The sequence below is a fragment of the Rattus norvegicus genome, chromosome 11, assembly GCF_021556685.1.
Source record: "Rattus norvegicus strain SHRSP/BbbUtx chromosome 11, alternate assembly SHRSP_T2T, whole genome shotgun sequence".
Classification (NCBI taxonomy): Eukaryota; Metazoa; Chordata; class Mammalia; order Rodentia; family Muridae; genus Rattus; species Rattus norvegicus.
The window spans coordinates 78,708,890-78,731,021 of record NC_141544.1 but is presented as its reverse complement, the minus strand read 5'-3'; the positions used below and the strand labels follow the sequence as shown (position 1 = coordinate 78,731,021).

Here is a 22,132-nt window from a genome sequence, read left to right as displayed (position 1 = left end):
GGCCTCATCTCACCCTGGGTTCAGCATTTAGTCAGAGTCTTACATTCGTGGAGTGACAGAGTGAAAGGCTTTTGACCCACAGGCACTAGGTTTGTAGAGAGGTGGCTTTTTATAAGTCTCTGTCTTTCAAAACCAAGCAAGTTTACCTTTTAGAAGATCCGGTAGGTGAGAGGGTGGTGTCTCTTTACTGTAATTAGCGTGTTTGCCGGTGATCCTGAACATAAGTTTGTATTCAACGGGAGTTCCCGCCTTTTCCTGGTGGCTATTCTTTGACTGTTTCAGAGCTGAGCCCTGGCTGTCCTGGAACCAGGCTGGCCTTGAACTCACAGAGATCCATCTGCCTCCGCACCCTGAGTGCTGTGTCTAAAGACCTGCACCTCCACCGCCTTGTGTGTTTTATTCACTTCTCAAGACAATTCTTTATATGATGGATGCGCGCCCCCCCCCTTTATTGCCCGTGTCTGCTCTGCTCCAGACGGACTTTTTTTATAATGAATCAGCCAGTGCTCTACATTTATTCTCATTTGTCTTTGGTGGCGTCCTTTCGTGTGTCTCTGTGTGTTCTTGTGTCTTCTTGCATCCATTTTGAGGGCACATGTTAAGTCGTAGCTTTGGGGCTAGTAAACCAACTCGAAAGCCCCATCTTGGCACTAATACACACTTCAGTGTTTGAAACCACCTCCCAGACAGCAGCTCCTCACTTCCAGTTTGTGTGGGGGCTGCTGCTGTTGCCCTTGCGGCTGCTGTTGCTTTGTTGCTTACCTCCCACCACGGTGTCTCCCTCTACAGCTCACTCACCGCGCTATACAGCCCAAGCTTGCCGTGAACTTGAGGCAATCCTCCTGCCTCAGCCTCCACATGAGTTACAGGCATGCTGACATAAGTTGTATATATTTTATGTAGCATATGATGTTTCTGCATATGTATATATTATATATCAATCAGAATATTGACCATTTCTTTGTAATTGAAGTATTAAAATACTTTCACCTATTTCTTTTGAAATACATGGTACATTGTTTTCCTATTGTGATAGGATTCCAGAACATCTCCTATCTAACTATGACTTCATTCTCTAAAACCACTCTTTCCCTGTCAGTCCATCCTGACTGTTCTCCCAGCTTTTGGCAACCACTAGTCTACTCTGATCTTCTGTTATTCTTCTTTTCTCAGGATCTTTGAGTCTTATTCATCTAAAAAGTTACACGGAGTGCTCATTTTAAAGAAAGCCTTCTGGCGTGAGGCAGAGGATCTCAGAATTCAAGGCCAGCCTGGTTAACATGGTGATTTCCAGGACAGCCAGGACTACACAGAGAGTTCCTGTCTCAAAAAAAAATAAATAAATAAAAGGCTAGGTTGTGGATAATGAACACCTTTAATCCACTACTTGAGAGGCCGAGGCAGGTGGATCTCTAGAGTTCAAGGTCTGCCTTCTCTTCAGAGCTACTTCAGGACAGGACAGCCAAGAAAGTCTGTCTAGGGGGGAAGAAAGGAAAGAAAACAAACCCATTTGAGGGGTGTGCATGTGTGTGTGTTCATGTATGCATGCTCGTCTGTGTCTGTCTGTGTGGTCCCTGCACATGAAGAAGTATGCTTCTATATGAGCCATATGTGCCTACAGAGACCAGAACAAGGTGTTGAGTACTGCCTGACTCTCTGCCTTAGGCATGGTTGTAGGTCTTCGATGAACTAGTAGTTCAAGGTCTCAGGATCCTGGGGCTCCTGTAGGCAGGTACAGCCAGGCTGCCTTTGCGTTAGAGATCTGAACTCAGATCCTTGTATGTGCAGGGTAAGCACCATTACCTACTGAATGAACTTGGACTCTCCTTGGCTGAGATTTTTAGATGAAAATTCATTAAGCCCCAAAAATCAAGTTTGGAAAGAAGTTTATGTTGTTGTAAAATCACCTCTCTATACAAAAATATAATATCTTACCAAGTCCATCAGCAAAAAAGAATTGTAGTTTTTCATTACTGCTAGTATAAAGAAAATATTTTTGCCATATATTCAGTATATATAATGGGTAATTGAAACAGGGTCCCTCTATATAGCCTCATTGTGTCTTATTGTTTTATACATAGATAAAAGCCATTTCCTTACTCTCTATGTTGATTTGTGTCCACTCGTGTGGTGTAGGTGATTGGTTGGTCGGCCAGTCCTGTAAGTCTTATAGAAAGACAGGTACATAAATTTGTAAACAAAAAAAAAATTTGTTGTTTCTTTTGTGTTGAATTGTATTGTCTGACTGTCTGTCTGTGTGGTGCCTGAACATGAAGATAGATATATTTCTTATATCTATCTTAGGGCTTATTTAGAATTTTTGAGATGCTTGAGTAATATTAATAACAGTAATATTAATAACTGGTCTTTAAAAGTAATTGACTATTTCTTTTTTACTAATATGCAGAAAACATTTTTTTTAAATATGTGAGTACACTATCACTCTCTTCAGACACACCAGAAGAGGGCATTGGATCCCACTACAGATGGTTATGAGCCACCGTGTGGTTGCTGGGAATTGAACTCGGGACCTCTGGAAGAGCCATCTCTCCAGCCCCAGAAACCATAAAAGTTTCACATGTTAATGGAGTACCATGTTCAATATATCTAGACATTGCTAAGGTTCAAGTCAGTTGAGCATACTTATCTCTGAATTTCTGTCAGTTCTTTGTGGTGAAACTTTCAAAATTCTTTCTCTTAGCCCTTTGAAATGTTAAATGACGATCCATACTTACAGCCTGCTTTTAAAACTGTTTTTTAAAAACTAGACATGGCAGTATTTACTCTCAGTACTTGGGAGGCAGAGGTGGCCAGATCTCTTGGAGTTTGAGGACAGCCTGTTCTACACAGTGAGACTCTGTCTCCAAAAACCAAAACATAATGACGTCCTGAGTTTATTTCGGGACACAGGTAGTAAATTACATGTAGGGTTTTTTTGTTTTTTTTGTTTGTTTGTTTTATTTTATTTTATTTTTTGGTTCTTTTTTTCAGAGCTGGGGACCGAACCCAGGGCCTTGCGCTTCCTAGGCAAGCGCTCTACCACTGAGCTAAATCCCCAGCCCCTACATGTAGGTTTTTAAACCCATTTTAGCCAAATTCATTTGTCACCGTTCGTGCTGGCACCGATGGCAGCGATGTGTGTGTCCACTCGCGTCCTGTTTTTTAGGTTTAAAAGCAAACTCATTTTGTTCTTTGCTGTGAAATCTTGGATTGGAGTTGCAGCTTCTTGCCTAACACTTGGCAGTTAGTGGTTGAAAGTCGGAGCTGCCCTGACTGCTTATCACTGAATAAAAGAAGCGGTGACAGAGTCAGAAAGGAGTAATCCCACTGCACAGAGTGAAGCGGGAAGCCAGCAAGCCACCGGAGGGGCTGTCACCAGTGGAATCAGAGCTCCGCTTTGTGTTGCTGCACTCGATACAGTGAAGGGTTCTATTTTCAAACCATCACATAAATGAAAAGATCTGTCATTCCGTTCATTCCGCTTGTTTCATTTTCCCAGGCAGCAACAATTCTCAAGTGGAAATTTCACATTTTAGATTCTCATTTTTAATGTGCAGAGTTTGCTGTGACAGGAAATGCAGGCCTCTAATGAGGCCAAATTTTGAAGCCCGCGTGCAGGTTTGCTGGGGTGAATGGCACCACCGACTGACCTGTCCTGTTCCTTCCACCCCAGGGCCAGTTTCTCAGTCAGGGCCTTCAGTGTTCGGTTGGAGTGAGTTCTGGGAAGGGGAAACTCACGGGCTAACGATCAGAAATGGCTCCCGTTCCTAGCATCCTGAAATTCTCCTGCTACATACATTCTTGTCAAAATTATCTTTACTGTTAGTTCTACGGTGAATTCTGTGGATGCCAGTGCTGTTAAGAGCTTGTATCTGTGGCTTGCCAGGCACTGTTCTTAAGTGCATCACAGCAGTTCTCAAAAATGGAATGGTTTTTAAGTTTATAGATGTTTGTGTTTTAGGTCAGTGTAGCCTGCTGAAGTTTCCCGCTTCAGAAAGTCAAGTGACAAATTGACCAAGTTAAGTAGATTAGGTGACATGCTTCTGCTTGTCAGTAGTGTACTGCTTCTGTCCCGTCTCTGTTTCAAGAAAAAGAAGGTAAGAGATAAAGATGATTGGGCCGTGTTAAGGAGTGAGAAAAGAGGGGGAAGATAGAGGCTGTTAAGGAAGATCTCGGATATCCCTCTGCTGACTGCTCTAATTTTGAAAAGGTTCCAAGTCAATACTGGGAAGAGTAAGAAGGACTAATAATAGTGCCTGACATTTACTGAGCATGTGCTGTAGGTTAGGCCCTAAGCTGCCCTCCCCTCCTCAAAGGGCTGTATGCTTTGCAAAGGACTTCATGATTCTATTTCTTTTTTTTTTCTTTTTTTTTTCTTTTCTTTTCTTTTCTTTTTTTCAGAGCTGGGGACTGAACCCAGGGCCTTGCGCTTGCTAGGCAAGCGCTCTACCACTGAGCCAAATCCCCAACCCTATGATTCTATTTCTTAAATATTAATTTCCCCTGTGATTACTTAAAACGCTCTGCGACTTTCAGATTTCCTTTCATTTAGTCTCCTCTTGACTCCCCGACATCAGACAAGCTAGCACACACAGCTCAGCCTTCCCTCACCATAAGGACAGCTGTGACAACGGGTCTGCATGTTCTCTCTCATTCTAGAGAAAGCTTCCTCTTTGTCTGAAGTGGGGATTTTTTGGGGCGTGTGTGTGTGTGTGTGTGTGTGTGTGTGTGTGTGTGTGTGTGTGTGTGTTGTGTGTGTGTGTTGTGTGTGTGTTTGTTTTTGTTTTTGCGATTGTATATATTGGTTACTTTCACATGTGTGTGATCCAGTACCACATAGAGCTTAATAGAGCAGAATTTTATTTTGGCTCTTGATTTAAAGTGTAGGCGGATGAGCTTAATCCCAGTGCTCAGGAGGCAGAGGCAGGTGATCTCTGAGTTCAAGGCCAGCCTGCCTGGTCTATAGAGTTAGGTCCAGGACAGCCAGAGCTATGCAGAGAGCCCCTGTCTTAAAGAAAGAAAAAAAGCAGGATGCGGGTGGAGTGCATTATTGTGGGCGGAATGTGACAGCTGGATTGGCTTGGTCTGTGGTGGTGCCATTTGTCACGTACTTGCTGTTTGTGACTGGGTCATAGAGCAGCCGGTGCAGACTTGAACTGAGCCAGACTATGTAATCTTCTAGCCTTACCCTTTTAGACCTATGTCTACCCACTAGACCTCATGTCCAGCAGGCCTCACACCTGCCTTAGTTAGGGTTTCATTGCTGTTAGCAGACACCATGACCACAGCAACTCTTATGAAGGACAAGAGTTAATTAGGGCTGGCTTACAGTTTCAGAGGTTCAGTCCATTACCGCCATGGTGTAAATCAAGGTGGCGTGCAGCCAGACATGGTCCTTGAAAAGGAACTAAGCGTTCTACATCCAGACCAGCAGGAAGAAAGTGACACTGGGCCTGGCATGAACATCTGAACCCTGAAGCTCATCCCCAATGACACAGTTCTTCCAACAAGGCCACACCTCCACTCCCTAAGGACCTAGAGGACCATTTTCATTCAAACCACCACAGCAACCTTCTAAAACAGTACCCTGTTTGCTTTCTGTAGCTGAGGACCAAGGTTTCGAACACATTCACTTGCGGGGGACATTCCATATTTAAGCCATAGCACAGGGTCTTGCCTTTTAGCCCAGGCTGGCCTTGAACAGACTGTCCTCACACCTCAACCTCTTGAGGTTTTACAAGCATCATTGGCCTTACTGAGTTACATTGTTAGCTCCAGACCATTATCTTTTTCTTTTGTGTCCCTACAAGCCTAAGTACATTGCTAATCACAAATTATGTGCTTGGTAAATGATCCTGCGCCATCTGAGTTAGTGAATAAATGAACAGACACTGAATTAGCATTGTCCGGCTAGTGCTTCTTAGGAGCATGTTTGTAAACATGCAGTGCAGAGAGGAAATCTTCCTAAAGTTACTTATTGCCTTAAGTTTTTTTTATCTTTTAATTTAAACTTTCTTTTTACTCTCAAGCTCTTTGAACATAGGATCACTTCACACTTAAAAATTCCTGAAGACTCCAATAATGCAGGCTCTCTCCAGTGATGCTTTCCTTATTTAAAACAGCAAGGGCCCCAGAGATGCACTCTCTCTCATACTTTCCTTGTGTAAAACACGGTGCTTTAGTGTACACAACCTAAGAAACAGAAGTGTTTCTGGGTGATGTGGTGCAGACCTTTAGTCTGAAGGCTGAGGTAGGTGCGTCTTTATAAATGTGAGGCCCATCTGGTCTGCATAGGGAGTCCCAGTGCTCAGTCCAGCCTGGCCATGGTAGGGATGGAATGGTGTGGTTCCCACCCCTAGAACAGAGCCACCAGGGCATGGGCCTCCACAAGTGTTAATGGCATAAGGCTGTGGGCATGGGGCTTGTTTGTATAATAATGTACGTACTTTTATGTTCCTCCTTCAAGGGATGTCCTCTCTGCCTAGGGTAATGACTCCATGATAATCAGAGACAGCATGAGTCTGGGAGGTGAGGGTGTGCCTATGTCTTAGCAAAATGGTAGAATGCTGTGACCTTCAGGACAGCCCTTAAGGCTGTGGGAAAGAATGTTGAAAACATGAGTTTGAAAAATATATAATTTCTCAACTATGCAAAATAAAAGGATGCAATGTGATTTGTATAAGGAGCTTTACAGAGCTAAAGGAACAGAGGCAGCTGCACCATGAGCCAGCTTGTCAGAAAGATACAAAGACAAGCAGATTCCTGAGTTCAAGGGAGTTTAGGTCCAGGCACAGGTGTGTAGGAATGGTGATTTCAGGGCGGGGTCCCACCTCGGTTTCTTACTGTCTATGCTTGTGTTTGCTGTCTCTAAGAATCAAGGGGCCTAGGGGTCATGGGATGCTGATTCGTGGGATGATCAAAAGGGAATCTGGAGTAATTACTGAATTGACATGTAAATAAAAGACTGGCCTTTGATCTGCAAGAGATGAGTGATCCAGAGAGTTTTTAGAATTAATTTAAAAAAAAAAAAGAAGAAGACTGTCTTGAACAGAGAGCAGTCTGGAACGCTGTCTTGAGCAGAACACAGGCTATGAGCTTGTAACCCACCATTTGACTTTGAGTTGTTTGTTCTGTTGCTTTCAAACACTCCTTCTCACAGAGCCCCTCTCCAAGCCAAGGCTGGTCCTTGGCAATACAGTGACCGGTCTCATACAAAGATATAATAAACACATGTTCCACCCAAGTGTCCAGGCAGTCACGAGCTCTGACCAAACACCCAGCAAGAAGCCATTTAAGGGAGGAAGGATTCCTCTTGGCCTTGGATTAGTGGATGCTATCTATCCCTCACTGCAGCAGCACTGAGGTGAATCCTGCCACATTGGACCTTGTTCTCTCTCTCTCTCTCTCTCTCTCTCTCTCTCTCTCTCTCTCTCTCTCCCCCTCCCTCCCTCCCTTCCCCCCACCCCCCACCCCCCACCCCCCACCCCGCCTCCACTCTGTCCATGCCATTCTTGTTCAGAGTGAGTCTTCTTCCTAGGTTAAACATCTCTGAATATGTTTCCACAGCATGCCCAGAGGTGTGTCCTGGGTGATTCTGATTTCAGACGAGTCAGCAGTAAAGATGAGCCAGCACAGTCTGCTAGAGAACACACACTCTCATGAGCCAGCGAGAGCAAGAGAGGCAGATAATGTTTGAGCATTACTAGGAGTGGACACAGATCCCCAGAGTAGGGAACTGGATCATACTACAATGAGATGGTCTTTTACCCTTCCTTTCTCCTCCTCCCTCTGTGTCCCTCTCTCTCTCCTTTCTTCCTGTCTCTTCTCTTTCTGTCTCCCTGCACTCCTATTTTCACCATGTACCCTCAAACCCAAGATCCTTCTCCCTCAATTTTCATGCCATGCTAGGACTTGGAGGGTAGTCAGTCACTAATCTTAAGAACACAACCATGTTCTTTTTTTTATTGTGAATGATATAAATTGTTCTATGAGCAAGTACATAATTAATTTTTAAATATTGGTTAATGCTATCTTGGTCAAACTTACCTTTTAAAAAAAAGTATTTAGAGACTGTACTTACTGAACCGTGTGTTCTCTTACCTTGCAGTTCCTCAGTTTGAAACCGAATGCAGTTACGTGGATGCTACACTTGAGGAGTTTTTGGCCTGGAACTGCGACCAGTCTAGAATCTCTGGACCATTTAAAAAGTATGATCATTCCAAATTCTGGGCTTATGCTGACTATAAATATTTTGTCACTCTATTTGAGGACAAGACGGATGTTTTCCAGGTGAGTTGCACATTCTTTTTAGTTTTGGTAAGAATTTGATTCCGAGAGCCATCCTAAATTAGAGTTTTGCTGGTCCCTTCTCTCTTAACTGCCTGTTTCTCCTGTAAGTAGTCATGAAAGTCCTGACCGGTTTACCCACTGAAGCCAAAGGCCTACTCCACAGAGGCTGACATTTGGCTTACACAGGTGAGTAGCAATATTCTGTATTTCTCTGCTCACCACCTTCACCTTTAAACACTGCCTGCGAAGTTTAGATTGTGCTAGAAGTGTAGACTGCAGTGGGACTTACTTTCCCTTTGGCCTACATGGGAACTCATGTTCTGTCATCAGTGCAGGTCGTTAAGGAAGCTGCTCCGTGCAGAGGCGATGACCAGAGACCTCTGCCTTCAGTCTCTGCTCAGGTTCTGTGTACTTTTCCCCGGGTGGTTTACAGGCTGAGGCGGAGCAAAGCCCTGCCGAAGTGTAGGAATACTTGTGGAAATAAGAATGTGGATGTTCTCTGACATACCTGAAGAGGGTTTGTAGACTACCATGTCTTTTTTCTCCTGAGTGTATTCTACCTCAAATTTCAGTTTGTTTGGTGGCGTGAGTTGCAGATTCCTGCTCTGGTTTCTGTTCTGCCTTAAGTGTGGATGGGGGAAGAGGGCGTGGCCTCAGGGAGCTTGTTAACATGACTGCCTTGACCCTAACAGGCAGAGTGATGGCGTCTGTCATCTGTAGAAAGAAGTATTTCCCCTTTAGTCTGGCTACTCCTACCTCATATCCTCTGCTCCCCTCCGCCTGCCCTGCCTGCGACCCATGTCTGCCCTGCCCTGGACCCTTCTCCTGGGTGTGATGTGTGATGCTCTTTGGCTGTTAGACCGCTCCTGCTCAACCTGTGTCTTTCCTTTTCTTACTGAATCAAGGAATTCACATAGTTACTATAAATATTTTGTGATTTTCATTTATTCACCGTCCTCATCTCTGTCTCCTGATCGTGGGATTCAGACTGCACCATCACATGCAGAGCCTCTGTCCTTAGGGCCATGAAATAAATGTGATTGTGAAAATGTTCAGTAAATGTACCTACATGGCCATCTTTAAGTGGTTTTACTGATCTTCTGAGTGGTAAGGGTTCTTATAATTTTAAGTCACATTATGGATCTTTAACCCTGGAACTCACAGATTTCATAATTAACTTTTAGCTCCTCGGTCTTCCCCATCCCCTCACCCCTCTGTAGACTGGACCTTCACCTCCCACCACATTTCAGTAATTTCTTGTGCAATAAGGTACCAATCCCATGTCCCTGGTTCCTGTCTAAGTGCCTTAAAGTCCTCACCATAACCCTATGATTTAATAGTTATTTCTGTTTTAAGAACAATAAGACACAAGGAGGTTGTGTAAACCTTTTCTCAGAAGGGGTCTGTTGAAGTTAGATGAAGCACTCCTGGCGGTTCCGCGTCAAGCTCATGCCAGCTTTTACGCCTCCCAGTAGACTTGGTCAAGGTGCTTGCTTCGTCCCAGGCATAGCTACCACAGGCACACATGGCCAGGCCATTAAGTATGGTAGTAAGCTGGAGCTCTAAGCCCTTTATAAAATCTGGTTTTTTTAGTTAAATGAGTTTGTTGGTTCACATTCTGGTAGTTAGTTCTGTTCTGAATAGTCAAGCTATTAATATTGTATCAAGACTGTTAATTTTAAAATATTATACTTCATCCGTCAGTTTTCTTTGTTCATCAGAGTCACCTAAGTTCTAGCCTTGCTTTAGAAACACCGTTATCTTAGTTACTAAGTCGTGCTTGTTACTGCCTCCAGCTTTTCTATTGGCTTGAGGTAATTGGTGAGTAACCAATCAGGAGATCAAGGGTAGCTTGAGCTATGTCCAGTCTCTGGGCTACATATGACCCTGTCAAGAAGCCAAAAACTAAAACAAAAAAATAGACAGCGTAGTAAGCCTGTTATATGTTAACAACAAATGGTATTTTAAGAAAATATACCTTGAAATTTAACATGATTCGAAGAGTGGGCTGGTTTGCTTATTTTGCAAGTCATCTTACTGCCTGGCTGTTGAGGACACTTAGAGTCTCATGTCTACTGCTCCTCATAGTGGGTGCAGTTTGTTGGTCTGCAAGAGATGAAGAAGATCTCGTTTCACATATGCACAGCTAAGGAGGATGTGACAATCTTCTCAGTATTGTGAGATTTTTAAGAATATCGCACCAAACGTGGAGAGGGCTATTTCCTTAGAAGTTCGTTAGTTGCAATTTAGACTCTGAGTTTACAGTGGAAGAACTCTTTGTATTGTATCCCTACAACAAACTACCCCAGCCCAGCTTACACAGTGGATCTTAGGAAATGTCAGACATTAGCTATCTGGAAATGTTGGGCTCCTGAATTGTGGAGCACTTCTCCATGTTGCCGTGCTTCAGTGGGCTCGATGCACTTCATCACCTAAGAAGTCACACTGTCAGTACCACACCATTCTTTCAAGAAAAGGTTTCAGGACTCAGGAGCTCCCCAAGTTGTGTGTCTCAGGGTGCAGTTCCCGGTGTCACTGTCATGTGGCTAAAACACTTGCTGACTTATCTTGTGGTTTACTCTTTTAATTGTTGATTGTTTTATAAAGTATAAAATTTGGTTTGTATTTGGTGGTTTTTTTCTAACCATTTTTTTGTCCTTGGTTTCTGGTTTGACTCCATTGTGGTCAGAAAACATAATTCTCATTATTTCAGTCAGCTTAAATATGTAAGTTTATCTCCTAGCCCCAAGGATGGTGAATATTGATAACTGTCCCATGTAAACTTAGAAAATACACATCTCATGTTAGGTGGAGTACCTCATAAGTCTGCTTGAAGTCAGACTGGGGTTCAAGTGACCTATATTCTCACTGACTTCTGCACATTGTCTTGTCTGTGGTAAAGAGAGGGACACTATAAGCTACATTCTCACTGACTTCTATACGTTTGTCTGTGGTATAGAGCCCTCTGTCAGCATTGCCCTTTTTTTTTTTTTTTAGATAGGTCAGGTTTTGCTTCATACACTTGGTTTTATTGACCTTTTATTATGATGAAATGAATTTACTTTGAAATATTCCTTATTCTGATTCAATTTACCTTGTTTTGTTTGCCTTTGATTAATATTAGTACAAAATAGAAATGTTTCATGCAGAATTTAATTTCCTTAAAATCCTAGAACATCCAAACTAATTTATAGTGACAAAGTAAGTTGTTGGTCACCAGAGAATGAGGTTTATAGGAAGACATGAGTCATGAAGGGATACTGGAGAAGTTTTGAACATGGTCAGAATGTGTCATCTTGATGGAGTCTCAGGATGCAGGTCGATCAGATTTATCAATCATATGCTTTACATATGTGCTGTTCACTATACATTAAATTATACCTCAGTAATACCTTTAAAAATAGTATAACACTTAGGGCTGGAGAGAAGGTTATGCAGTTAAAAGCACTGACTGCTTATCCGAAGGACCCAGGTTTGATTTCCAGCACCTACTGGTGCAGCACAGACCACACATCACAACCATCTGTAGCTCCGGTTCCAGGAATCTGATGTCCTCTTCTGGCCTCCATGAGAATCAGGCATGCATTTGGGGCCTAGGCAAACTCACAGGAAAAACACCCATACACATAAAATAAAGATAATTCTTTAAAAATACAGTACTATTAGTACATTTTAATTGCACTGTCTTGACACTAGCAGTTTTGTTCCCCGTTGGGTACACACGATCAGCACAAATGTCAACAGTGAAGCAGACAGATAACAGTGTAGTAGTGTTGTGAAGACAGTCTTGACGTTACAGATCCAAAGGGCCAGGAAGAGCCTTATGTAAGGATAGCATTTAAGGCCCTCCCCAGCACCCCAAAGCCCAATGGCTTTGCTTGCATGAGCCACCATCTGGTCTCCTCCTTGACTCCCCAGCAGACTATGTTCTCTCCCACCTTCTGACCATTGCTCAGACCCTCTTGAGTTTTGTCTAGTAAGTTCTACTTCTTAGGGCTGGCTCAGATTTAGCCTTGGCTGTGAAATCTCAGCCACCCAAACACATACGTCCCTGGCTGGCATTCTTTGTGTCCGATTTGTACTGGTGTTTCATAGAATTGCATCTTGGTCCTCTAACACTCTGGGCTGTGTGCTTTCCTTTCCCCTCAGAGCTGCTGGCATAGGACTGAGCGTGGACTAGGTATTTGAATGACTGCATTCTTAGTCTTTGGCATTCTTTAAAGAACATTTTGATTAAACCGCTGGCTTTGCCCTTGTCAAATATTCTGTGTCTTCTAGGTAATCAAGTGTAACATCTGTCAATTTTGATAAGGAATTTCTAGCTCTCTTCAGCCTTTTACCAAGTTTATAAGTTTTAACTCAGCCTCTGTTGGAGGTCTCCATCTACTTAATCTTTTCTTCCATAAAGGAGATTAATTCTCTGTTAAATATGCAGTGAATTCGGGAGAGTGATACACAAGTTGGGCAGAAGTGCTGCTCCAATTGTCACTAGATCTCCCCACAGTAAACTGCCTTTTGATGACCAGGGCGAATTGAGTGAAATCGTCATGGACAGATACGGGGCAGACAATTTCAAAACAAAAAACAAAACACAACAACAACAACAAATGCAGTGATTATATATTGGCTGGTAAATGATGTGAGTGGGAAGTAGCTGGCAGCCTTGCAGCTGGCCTGAAGTCATTGGCACCAGGCTCTTGTGTGTGATAAAATTAGTCTCCTTGGTTCTCTACTCACCCATTCATGCTACTGGCTCAGCAAAGCATGTCTGCACCTTTCTCTTCACTGCCCGAGGAAGGTAGGGAATTTGTGAGAAACATTACCTTTATCCCTTGCAGTTATTGATAACGTTCTTAAATTGAGGTTGTGAAGGATCAACATATAATGAAAGGAATTTCGTACCAAAAGACTGTTTCCCAGGTAGATTCTATTTCGTGTTATGATTGAGGTTGGCTGTGGAGAGTCAGGAGTCTTATTAAGTCACCAGGATATCGAATCTGCAAAAGCAATAGATGGAAGATTAGTTCAGCCCTGTTGGACTTTGTAACATGGCTGTGTGAATGTGTTGAAATAGAGGCAGCTGTTTCGGAAATGATTAAAGGAGTCTCAGGCGGGGATGCTTTCTGATGAGACAGAGCAGCACCTAAGAATTCATGAGCTTAAAAAAATAGACAATAGAATTTAGGCACCAATCTATTCAGTAAGTAGAGACTTAATGACCTTCTCTTTCCGTACCCAAGGTACAGAAAACTAAGTAATTTAATCGTAGATTTCTAAATGATTTTTTTTTTTTGTCATTATTGGTTTTTTGTGGTAGTCTGGCAAGGTCATTTTCCCAAGGGAAAAGGAAAATTTTTTAAATTTTATAAATTAATTGTAGTTAACAATCTTTTTTTTTTTTTTTTTTTAAGATTTCTTTCTTTCATGTATGTGGGTACACTGTCACTTCAGACACATCAGAAGAGGGCGATCCCATTACAGATGGTTGTGAGCCACCATGTGGTTGCTGGGAATTGAACTCAGGACCTCTGGAAGAGCAGTCGGTGCTCTTAACTGCTGAGCCATCTCTCCAGCCTTTGGTATTTTTAAGAGTTCTAGTTTTATTGCTCTGACCAACATTAATTTTTTTATTCAGGTGTACGTTTGTTGTGGAATTATGAATAGTTGTTTTTTTCTGTAGTCTGACCGGGAAATGGAAACTAACCAGAGTAAGACAGTGGGTCAAAGACTGACAGGAACATTGCAGAGCTGGGCATTCACAGTCCAGTGTAGGAGCTGTCAAGGTCAGCCATTTCAACCCTTGGCTGTAGATCCTTACCTACAGAGTAGGCAAGGGTAACAAGGAACCTGTTTAAATGTTCTCTAACTTAATATTGTATAAAACTAAGTAATTTAATCATGGATTTCTAAATGATTTTTTTTTTTTGGTCATTATTGGTTTTTGTGGTAGTCTGGCAGAAACCATTATCCTGTCTTAAAACCTACTGGTTTTCTTTAATGTTTTGGTGGTGGTGGTGGTGGTGGTGGTGGTGGTGGTGGTGGTTGTTAAAACTGTAAAAAAAAAAAAAGTATGGGTAAGTTGGTTGTGTGTTCAGTTGAACTTATTCATAGGGACGGGTTTAAGAGCGTTTCGAATCCTGGCATGGTGTCATATACCTTTAATCCCGGCAAAGACTGAAACAGGAAGATCTGAGCCAGGACTGCACAGTCTCAAAAAACCAACCAACCAAACAAACAAACAAAACAAGCAAATAAGAACTCTTTAGGTCTTGAGTAAAAATAGATGGAGGAACTCGTATGAATAACCCCGCAGTGTTTTGAAAGTGCTGTGTTCACCACCATAGATATTGGAGAAGTGACCCTAATGAGAGACTGAGCTCTCATGCTGTCATGGCACTTATGCTGTCTAGTTTTTAAGTCAGCTTGGCAAAAGATGGAGTCATTTGAGAGGAGGGAGCCTCAGTTGAGAGAATGTCTAAGATTAGGCTGGAGGGCCAAGCCCATTGTGGGTTATGTCATCCTAGGCTAATGATCATGGGGTGTACAAAAGCAGGCTTAGCTAACGGCTCCTGCACTGTCATGGTACCAAGAGCCAGGCATAGGCCTTCGGGATTCAAGAAAAAAAACATACTTGGGTCATACGTGTTACGAGAATGCCAACGCTTTACTGAGGTTCACAGAATATATATCCCAAGTTCATCGGGTAGAAAATTCCTGGAAGAACAGTGGAAAAACTGGTTTATGCCCTCAAGATAAAAAACAGGAACTGACTCGGCAATTTTACCGCCCAGGTGTTACCGCCCAGGTGTTACCGCCCAGGTGTTACCGCCCAGGTGTTACCGCCCAGGTGTTACCGCCCAGGTGCTGGACCGAAAGGTCAGGATGTTCCTTTGTTAGGAACAAAAGCTTCCGCTGCAGCACAGGACTCAGCAGGGGGCAAGCACTGAGGAACCCGGAGGGCCTGACCCTGAGCAAGCAAACTGAGGAGGAAGCCGGTAACCAGCGTTCCTCCACGGCCTCTGCTCCAGTTCCCGCCCTGACTCCCTTGGTGCTGGACTGTTTCCTGGAAGTATAAGGTGAAATAAGTCCTTTCCTCCCAAAGTTGCTTTCTTTGGTCGTGGTGTTTTACCACAGCAGTAGAAACCATAAAAAGGCAGCACTTTGAAACCTATTCAGAAACCCAGACTCGGAATCAAGAAGTATGTTTTCTACCAGAATGCAGATTGTAGCACACTCTGTAATGTTGTCACTAAATGTTGGGAATGGGTTAGGAGTGTAGTGCCCAAGCAAGAATAATGAGACATGTTTTTCTAAAAGATCTATTATATATGTGTGAGTGTGTGGGTGTGCATGTGTGCACACACACTGTCTGCACGTATACCCGTGTGCCAAGTGAGCCACCATGTGGTTACGGACATTGAACTCAGAACCTCTGGAAGAGCAGCCTGTGTTCACTGGTGGCTGAACCGCAGACATGCTTTTGTTAATTTGTATTTACTGCAGAGTTTAAAGGCTGTTGTTTAATGTATTAAGGACCCTTTTGCTTGCTTCCTTTTTGTTGTTGTTGCTTGAAAAAGACTCTCTCGTGTCTTACAGAGATCAACCTGCCTTTAGCCTCCCTGTGGCAGAACCTTTTTTAAAAAAAGAGTGTAACATTATCACACACACACACACACACACACACACACACACACACTCATACACACGCTTCACAAACCTCTCTAATCTACTTCATTCCCCTGTTAACCCCCTTAAGTTCCTTCCCACAGTCATGGTTTTCATTCTGGGAGGAGTTTTGTTTTTGGAGACCTGCGAAGTTTACCCCGGATCTTCTGGGTTTGGAATTATCTATCTAGCAGGTACACGATGAGGATGCCTCTTCCTAGAGTCCTCACAGTTCTGAAACTCAGTGAAGGCTGATGATAGTCCTGAGAAGGATATGAATACCTCCACCCCTAAGGCTCAGGAGTCATCGCGGGGTGGGGACTCAGGTCACAGTGAGTAAAGGCACCTGCTGCCAACTCTGATAGCCTGGGCTTGATCCCCAGAACCCAAATGGGAGAGAGAACTGACTCCCACAAATTCTTCTCTGTCCTTCACAGCTGTGCCACCACGCACACATTCACCCTCACTCACACACACAACTACACACTCACACACACAACTGTACACTCACACACACAACTACACACACACTCACAACTACACATACACACCATACACACCCACACACTCCATTAAAAAAAGAAGAAATTTTCAGTGTAGATCCTCATTTTTAGAATTTTATCTAGAAGAACCCAGTTGCCAAATATTGGCTTGGCATGAAAGTGGAGGCAGGAGGATTGACTGCCTGGAAGAGGCAACTTTAGGGAATAAATAGAGGTCTGATTAATCCTTGTTGCCAGTAATTGATGTCTACATTTGTCAGAAATGTAGTACCGTGCTCCAGAATAGTACACGTCATCATATTTAAGTTTTACCTCAGTGGTATTAAGTTGAAAAGAAAAACAGATAGGAGGAGGGGCGGCAGTTTCCAAATACTCGTTAGTGTTTTAGCAATGTCTCGCCCGTGAATGTTCACCTTCCCTGGTGTTAGGAAAGTACGGGACCTGCCTGGGAATCTTCAGATCTTGGAGAAACTGGACTACCATACGTCCATACCAGATGAAACCATCATTATGTATAAATCGTATACTATTTGTCTTGGGAGTGTTATTCATTTTGAGATGACCCATAAAGCAGGGCCATCTCAAGAGTCAGAAACACAAAGTGTCTCCCCTACTCTCCTGTTATAAACCAAGGTTGTTTTCATTGAGCAGTGCTCTTCTGTTCAGGAGATGTGCTGTGTTTGGTCTTACATGAAATGCTTGTGTGGAAGAGTGCACGAGTGTGCAGGTACATGTGTGTACATATGGAGGGGGAGTTGGAGACCAAAGGTCAGCACTGCGTGTTGTTCCTCAGGTGTACTCCTTGCTTTGTTTTGGGTTTTGAGGCATAGTCTCTCACTTGGCCCAAAACTCCTTGATTAGGTGAGACTGGCTAAGCCAAGGGCCCAGGTTTCTACCAGGGGCTGCCGGTCTCAGCTCAGTGTGTGTGGGCTCTGGGGGTGGAACTTGGGTCCTCATGCTTGTGCAGCAAGCATGTTACTGACTGAGCCATCTCCCCAAGTGTCCCTGGAAACACTGTCACTTTCATCCTACTTACCTAGACATCTCTAAAAACGCCTTATTATCCCATCAGCTTAAAATTCAGATACTTTGCAAGATCTTTGTCTTATGAGTTTAAACCAAACTTTAAAGCCATAATTGACTTTGCATCCTTGCAAAATCTAAACATAAGAAAGCATTCTACGTAAAACTTCCCCTAAATAATCTCATTCCTTTGTAAAAATACTTTATATTATAATTACATCACTCTCCTTCCCTTCCTCTATCCAGCTCTGCCCACATACTGCTCTTTCTCTTCTTAAAATCATAGCCTCTTTTTATTGTCACGTGTGTGTGTGTGTGTGTGTGTGTGTGTGTGTGTGTGTGTGTGAGAGAGAGAGAGAGAGAGAGAGAGAGGGAGAGGGGGAGAGAGAGAGAGAGAATGAATATATTCATGTTTCTAAACACCGCACCAGCTCTAGCTGGGTGGTAGTGGTACACTCCTCCTTAATCCCAGCATCAGGGGGCAAAGGCAGGTGGATCTCTGAGATCCAGAACAGCCAGAGCTACACAGAAAAACTCTGTCTTGGACAAATAACAGCAGCAACAGCACAGCCCGCGAAGTCTGTCTAATGATTGCTACGTGGACGTGTTTTCAGGGCCGACCATTTGCTGTTGATAACCACTTGGTGTGTGCGTCCTCCCTCTCAATGCTCCTTAGTTGCCTACAGCTCTTCATTCAGAGTCCCTGCTCTCCTTGGCCTCCCACCTTCCACGTCGGCATGGCCTTCGGTGCCTACACTTAGGCAGTCTGTTAGTGAGCCTTGATAGGTGTGGTCCCCGACATTTTTAGGAAATGCAAGCTTCTTGTTCCTTTAGCACTCAAGTTTTATCCCTTTTTCTGCAGTGAGCCCTGGGCCTTTGGTGCCTAAGTTGGTTGTGGACGTATCAGATGGGACTGGGCTCCATAACGCTTCATTTGATAGGTGTGGTTTCCTTTAGTGGTTTAGGGCAGAGAGCAGAGTCAGTCACCTATGAATCACTGTTTCAAAGGACATTCTGTGACACATCTGCTTGAGACTGGTTCATAGGTATGAGCTGAGGCTCTAGTTTCGATCCCTTAGTGGTCATCGATGTGCAAAGGAGAAATAAAAAGTTTCCTTGATGAGGAATAAGAACTACACTTGTTTGTGGCTACTGATTGTATGTTCCCCTACAAGATGTGTGACTTCACTAGCTCAGGGCAGTTTGACCAGGTCTCTAGCAAGCGTGATACCCGTCCTCTTGAGTAGCACTCACATCCAGTCAGGGTCCTGTTGGTTGTTGCTGGTGTGTGCCACCCCTGCACCATGAGGGCTGCTGCACCATGCTGGTTGCTGTGGTGGGATGTGTCACAGCTGGGTAAGACTCTTGGCTCTCTCCCTCCTTTTGGAGTTTGTGTGGCACCAACTGTACCATGAAAGCTGGTCAGCAGGGAAGAAGTTTTCAGGTCATATCCAGCTCTGGTCCCCTGAGTCCAGGATTCCAAGTGTGTGGTATCTTCAACAATAAGGATTTCCCTTCTGCTTCAGGGGAGGGGCAGGCAACCAGGAACAATAGCAGCAGCTTATAATGTTTCTTGGACATCCCTGACTAGCCTACCGTTTCATTGGTTAAAATAATTTTTTTTCTAGTTTTCCTCAAAACCATCCGTTGAATGTCTTTTTAAAATCATTTCTTTTTTTAATAGAGCTGTTAATGTTCCCCTCAAAAGTAGGAGAATTTAGATTGCAGATAGAGGTTTTTTTTGAGGTGTTGGTGTTTATGTGAATATTCTACACATAAAAATATTTTTGTTTCATTCTTTAAAAAAAAAAAGAAAGAAAAACAGTAGTAATTAAAAGCACACCAGCACTCGCACGCTTGAGCTGCCGGTTGCTTTTCCTTTCTAGTCTAAGAGGTTGGGCAGGACCTGCCCCAGAACCCTGCCTCAGAGAGCACTAGGCTGGAGCAGTGTGCTTTTCTTATTACACTTAGGGATTCATGGCTTGGGGCAGAGAGCAGAGTCAGCCACCTATGAGTCACCGTTTCAGAAGCCATTCTGTGACATATCTGCTTGAGACTGGTTTATAGGTATGAGCCGAGGCTCTAGTATCGATGCCTTTAAATGACTGGGCTCCCCCAGAAAGCTTCTTTTATGTGGTCATCGAAGTGCAAAGGGGTAATAAAGTGCTTGTGCCTGCAAATACTGTGTCTCCCTAAAGGCCTGAAGCCTCCTGCGTTGAGACTCGATGACACTTCCACTGCCTGCAGTAAGTACTTTTACCCAGGTGGCTGCAGAATTCCGTCTGTCGCTTATTGTCTGTCTCTAACAGCTACAAGAGTCACACCCGGTGGGCCTGATTGATTCATCGATTTCACACAAGCTCCCCCAACAGTTCCTGGGGTGTTATAAATAATAAATACTTGTTGAGTGACTGCTGTGACTGGAGTCGCTCAGATATTATTGGTTGAAAAGTTTTTTCATACTGCCCTGAAAACCTAACCCTTCCCATCTCCAGCATTTTTTGTAAGAAAGTATAAATGCTAAACACAGTTGTCCACGTGAACGTGTGCACCGCCACAGAGGCTGGCGGTCCGTTCCTGATGAACTGTGCACTTTTTCAAACAGGAGGTGATGTGGTCTGATTTTGGGTTTCCTGGAAGAAATGGACAAGAAAGTACATTGTGGATCGGATCCCTGGGAGCCCACACTCCCTGTCATCTGGACTCCTATGGTTGCAACTTGGTATTCCAAGTACAAGGAAGGTAATGTGTGTGTGTGCGTGTGTGTGTGTGTGTGTGTGTGTGTGTGTGTGTGTGTGTGTGTGTGTATGCGCCTGCCCGTGTCCAATTGTCTGTATTTGCACACACAAGAACGAACAAGAAAAGGGAAAAGGTGAGGTCATATAATAGCCCCACCCCCATCTGTCCACCAGCCCATGACCAAGGCTCGTCTCTGCACCACTGTTCTGCTTCCTTCCTTCTGTGTGTCTCGGCCATGATCAGGGATCTCCCAGAGGTCCCCGTCCTGCTAGGCATCTCCCTGCTTAGGAGTGTTCATGCACATTTCACTCCCTTCCCCTGCCTCTCTGATGCAGAAGAACAGAGAAGTTTGTTGAAGATAGAGGCTTCATTGCAGCCCTTTGGCTGCTGACAGGTAGATCATGAAGAGGCGGATTGAGTGGCAGCACCTGGTGACCTGGAGTTTGGGCATACTCAGGTGTCATGGTGCAGCCTTAGCGCCCCAGATTGTCCTTCCAGCCCTTTGAGACGTTTGCCAGGCAACTCATAGACAAAACCAGAAAGGACCACAGCGTCACTAGACACAAAATGATCACGAATGGGTCCAAGAGAAATGGGGGAGGGGGGGTGAGGGTAGAGGGATAGACACATGTCACCTCGGAAGCTGTGGAGGCCATAGCAGTTCTGTGTTCGTTCACTGAGTCCTTGTTAAAGGTAAAACTTTCCAGGTACACTGATGTATGCGGGGGAGTCAGCAGTGAGTCGGGGCGAGCCTTCTCGGCCCTTTTGGAGTTAAGAATTTGGAAATTGAAATGTGATGAGATGGAGCATTGCTTTAAACTTGCCTCTTCCATGTGCTCTGAATTAGGAAGCAAGCCAGAGAAATTCCAGTGTTTTCCCTTTGACAGAAAAAAGTTTTACTGTAACCGCATAATTTCCATTTTCATGGCATTCTGGTGTGATAGAATAGCTTTAGTGAACGTCTGTGGAGTGTTCATCAAGTTCCGTGTGTTAGCGTAGGTAGGGGTGGTCAGGACTGCCCTGAGAGCAGTTCCCCTGGGCTGCCGATAGGCCTTCAGCCATGAAGGGAGGTCGGATGCTGGAACTGAAACGTGGGGGAGACGGTGGTTCAGGGGTCCAGGGAAGAGCGGTCTTGTGCAGTGGCCTTTGAAGCAGAGTGTGGTGTCTCTGTCACCCAGATGGAGGGAACACGGGGTCCCCAGAAAACCTGTGTAAATGGTGCCCTGGGAGCGGTAGGACTGGACAAAGAAGGCAGGGTGGAACATAGAGGTCTGGGCTCCAGACACCCCAGTTCTGCACTCCTTGCATGTACAGAGAGCATGGGAGGCTTTGGAACAGGGGATGGCATGGCGACGCACTCCTCTGATGGAAAGACATGTACATTTTAACCTGTGAAGCCAAGCAGAGCAGGTTGGATAGTCTGGTTCTGATGGCCGTTCCTCTGGGAAATGCTTTGGAGAAGCAAAAGATGAAAGTTCTGGGTGGGTGCCCCTTGAGCCCAAGGGATACCGAGCAGACGTGGACTCCCATCCCACCCCTGCTATTTTAGAGATTAAATTAAATTGATGACCTCTTCAGATCCCTTCCAGAATTAGCATACCAAGTAACCAAGAATGGCTTCCACACTAGCCGTGGTTTGGGGGAATGGAACAGCCATTCCTGGAGAGGCTGCCTTAAAGACCTAAACTTCAGCAGTTCTGTCCCAGTGGCTGTGAGAGTAGTAGGCTGCCCTGGGGTTTCAGGAAAGTCAAGCACCTCACTGTTTCTGTGGTGCCTTCAGTTCCAAAGTGAAATGAGACTTGAGTGCACACTTGACAGCTTGAGAACTGCTTCCCTGCGCAAGAAGGACTGGGGCCTGCCAGTGCTCACACTCAGGAGGGCCTTATGGCTTTTCCTCAAAACTGGGGCTCGGT

At 44.2% G+C, this 22,132-nt stretch overlaps 1 protein-coding gene and 1 non-coding gene across 4 annotated transcripts in view; both read left to right on the top strand.

Moving 5' to 3' along the window:
- Positions 1–22,132, top strand: part of Hspbap1 (HSPB1 associated protein 1) — a 54,615-nt gene that overhangs the window by 23,423 nt on the left and 9,060 nt on the right. Inside the window, exons 3-5 of one of the 3 annotated variants that reach the window (XM_087575401.1) lie at positions 8,108–8,289; positions 8,401–8,475; positions 20,086–20,222. In XM_087575401.1, the coding sequence (XP_087431527.1) occupies positions 20,092–20,222 (131 nt within the window). In that variant the 5' untranslated portion in view covers positions 8,108–8,289; positions 8,401–8,475; positions 20,086–20,091. 3 annotated transcript variants of the gene reach the window in all.
- On the top strand, positions 12,731–12,861 carry LOC120095731 (small Cajal body-specific RNA 8). Its single transcript, XR_015633783.1, has one exon.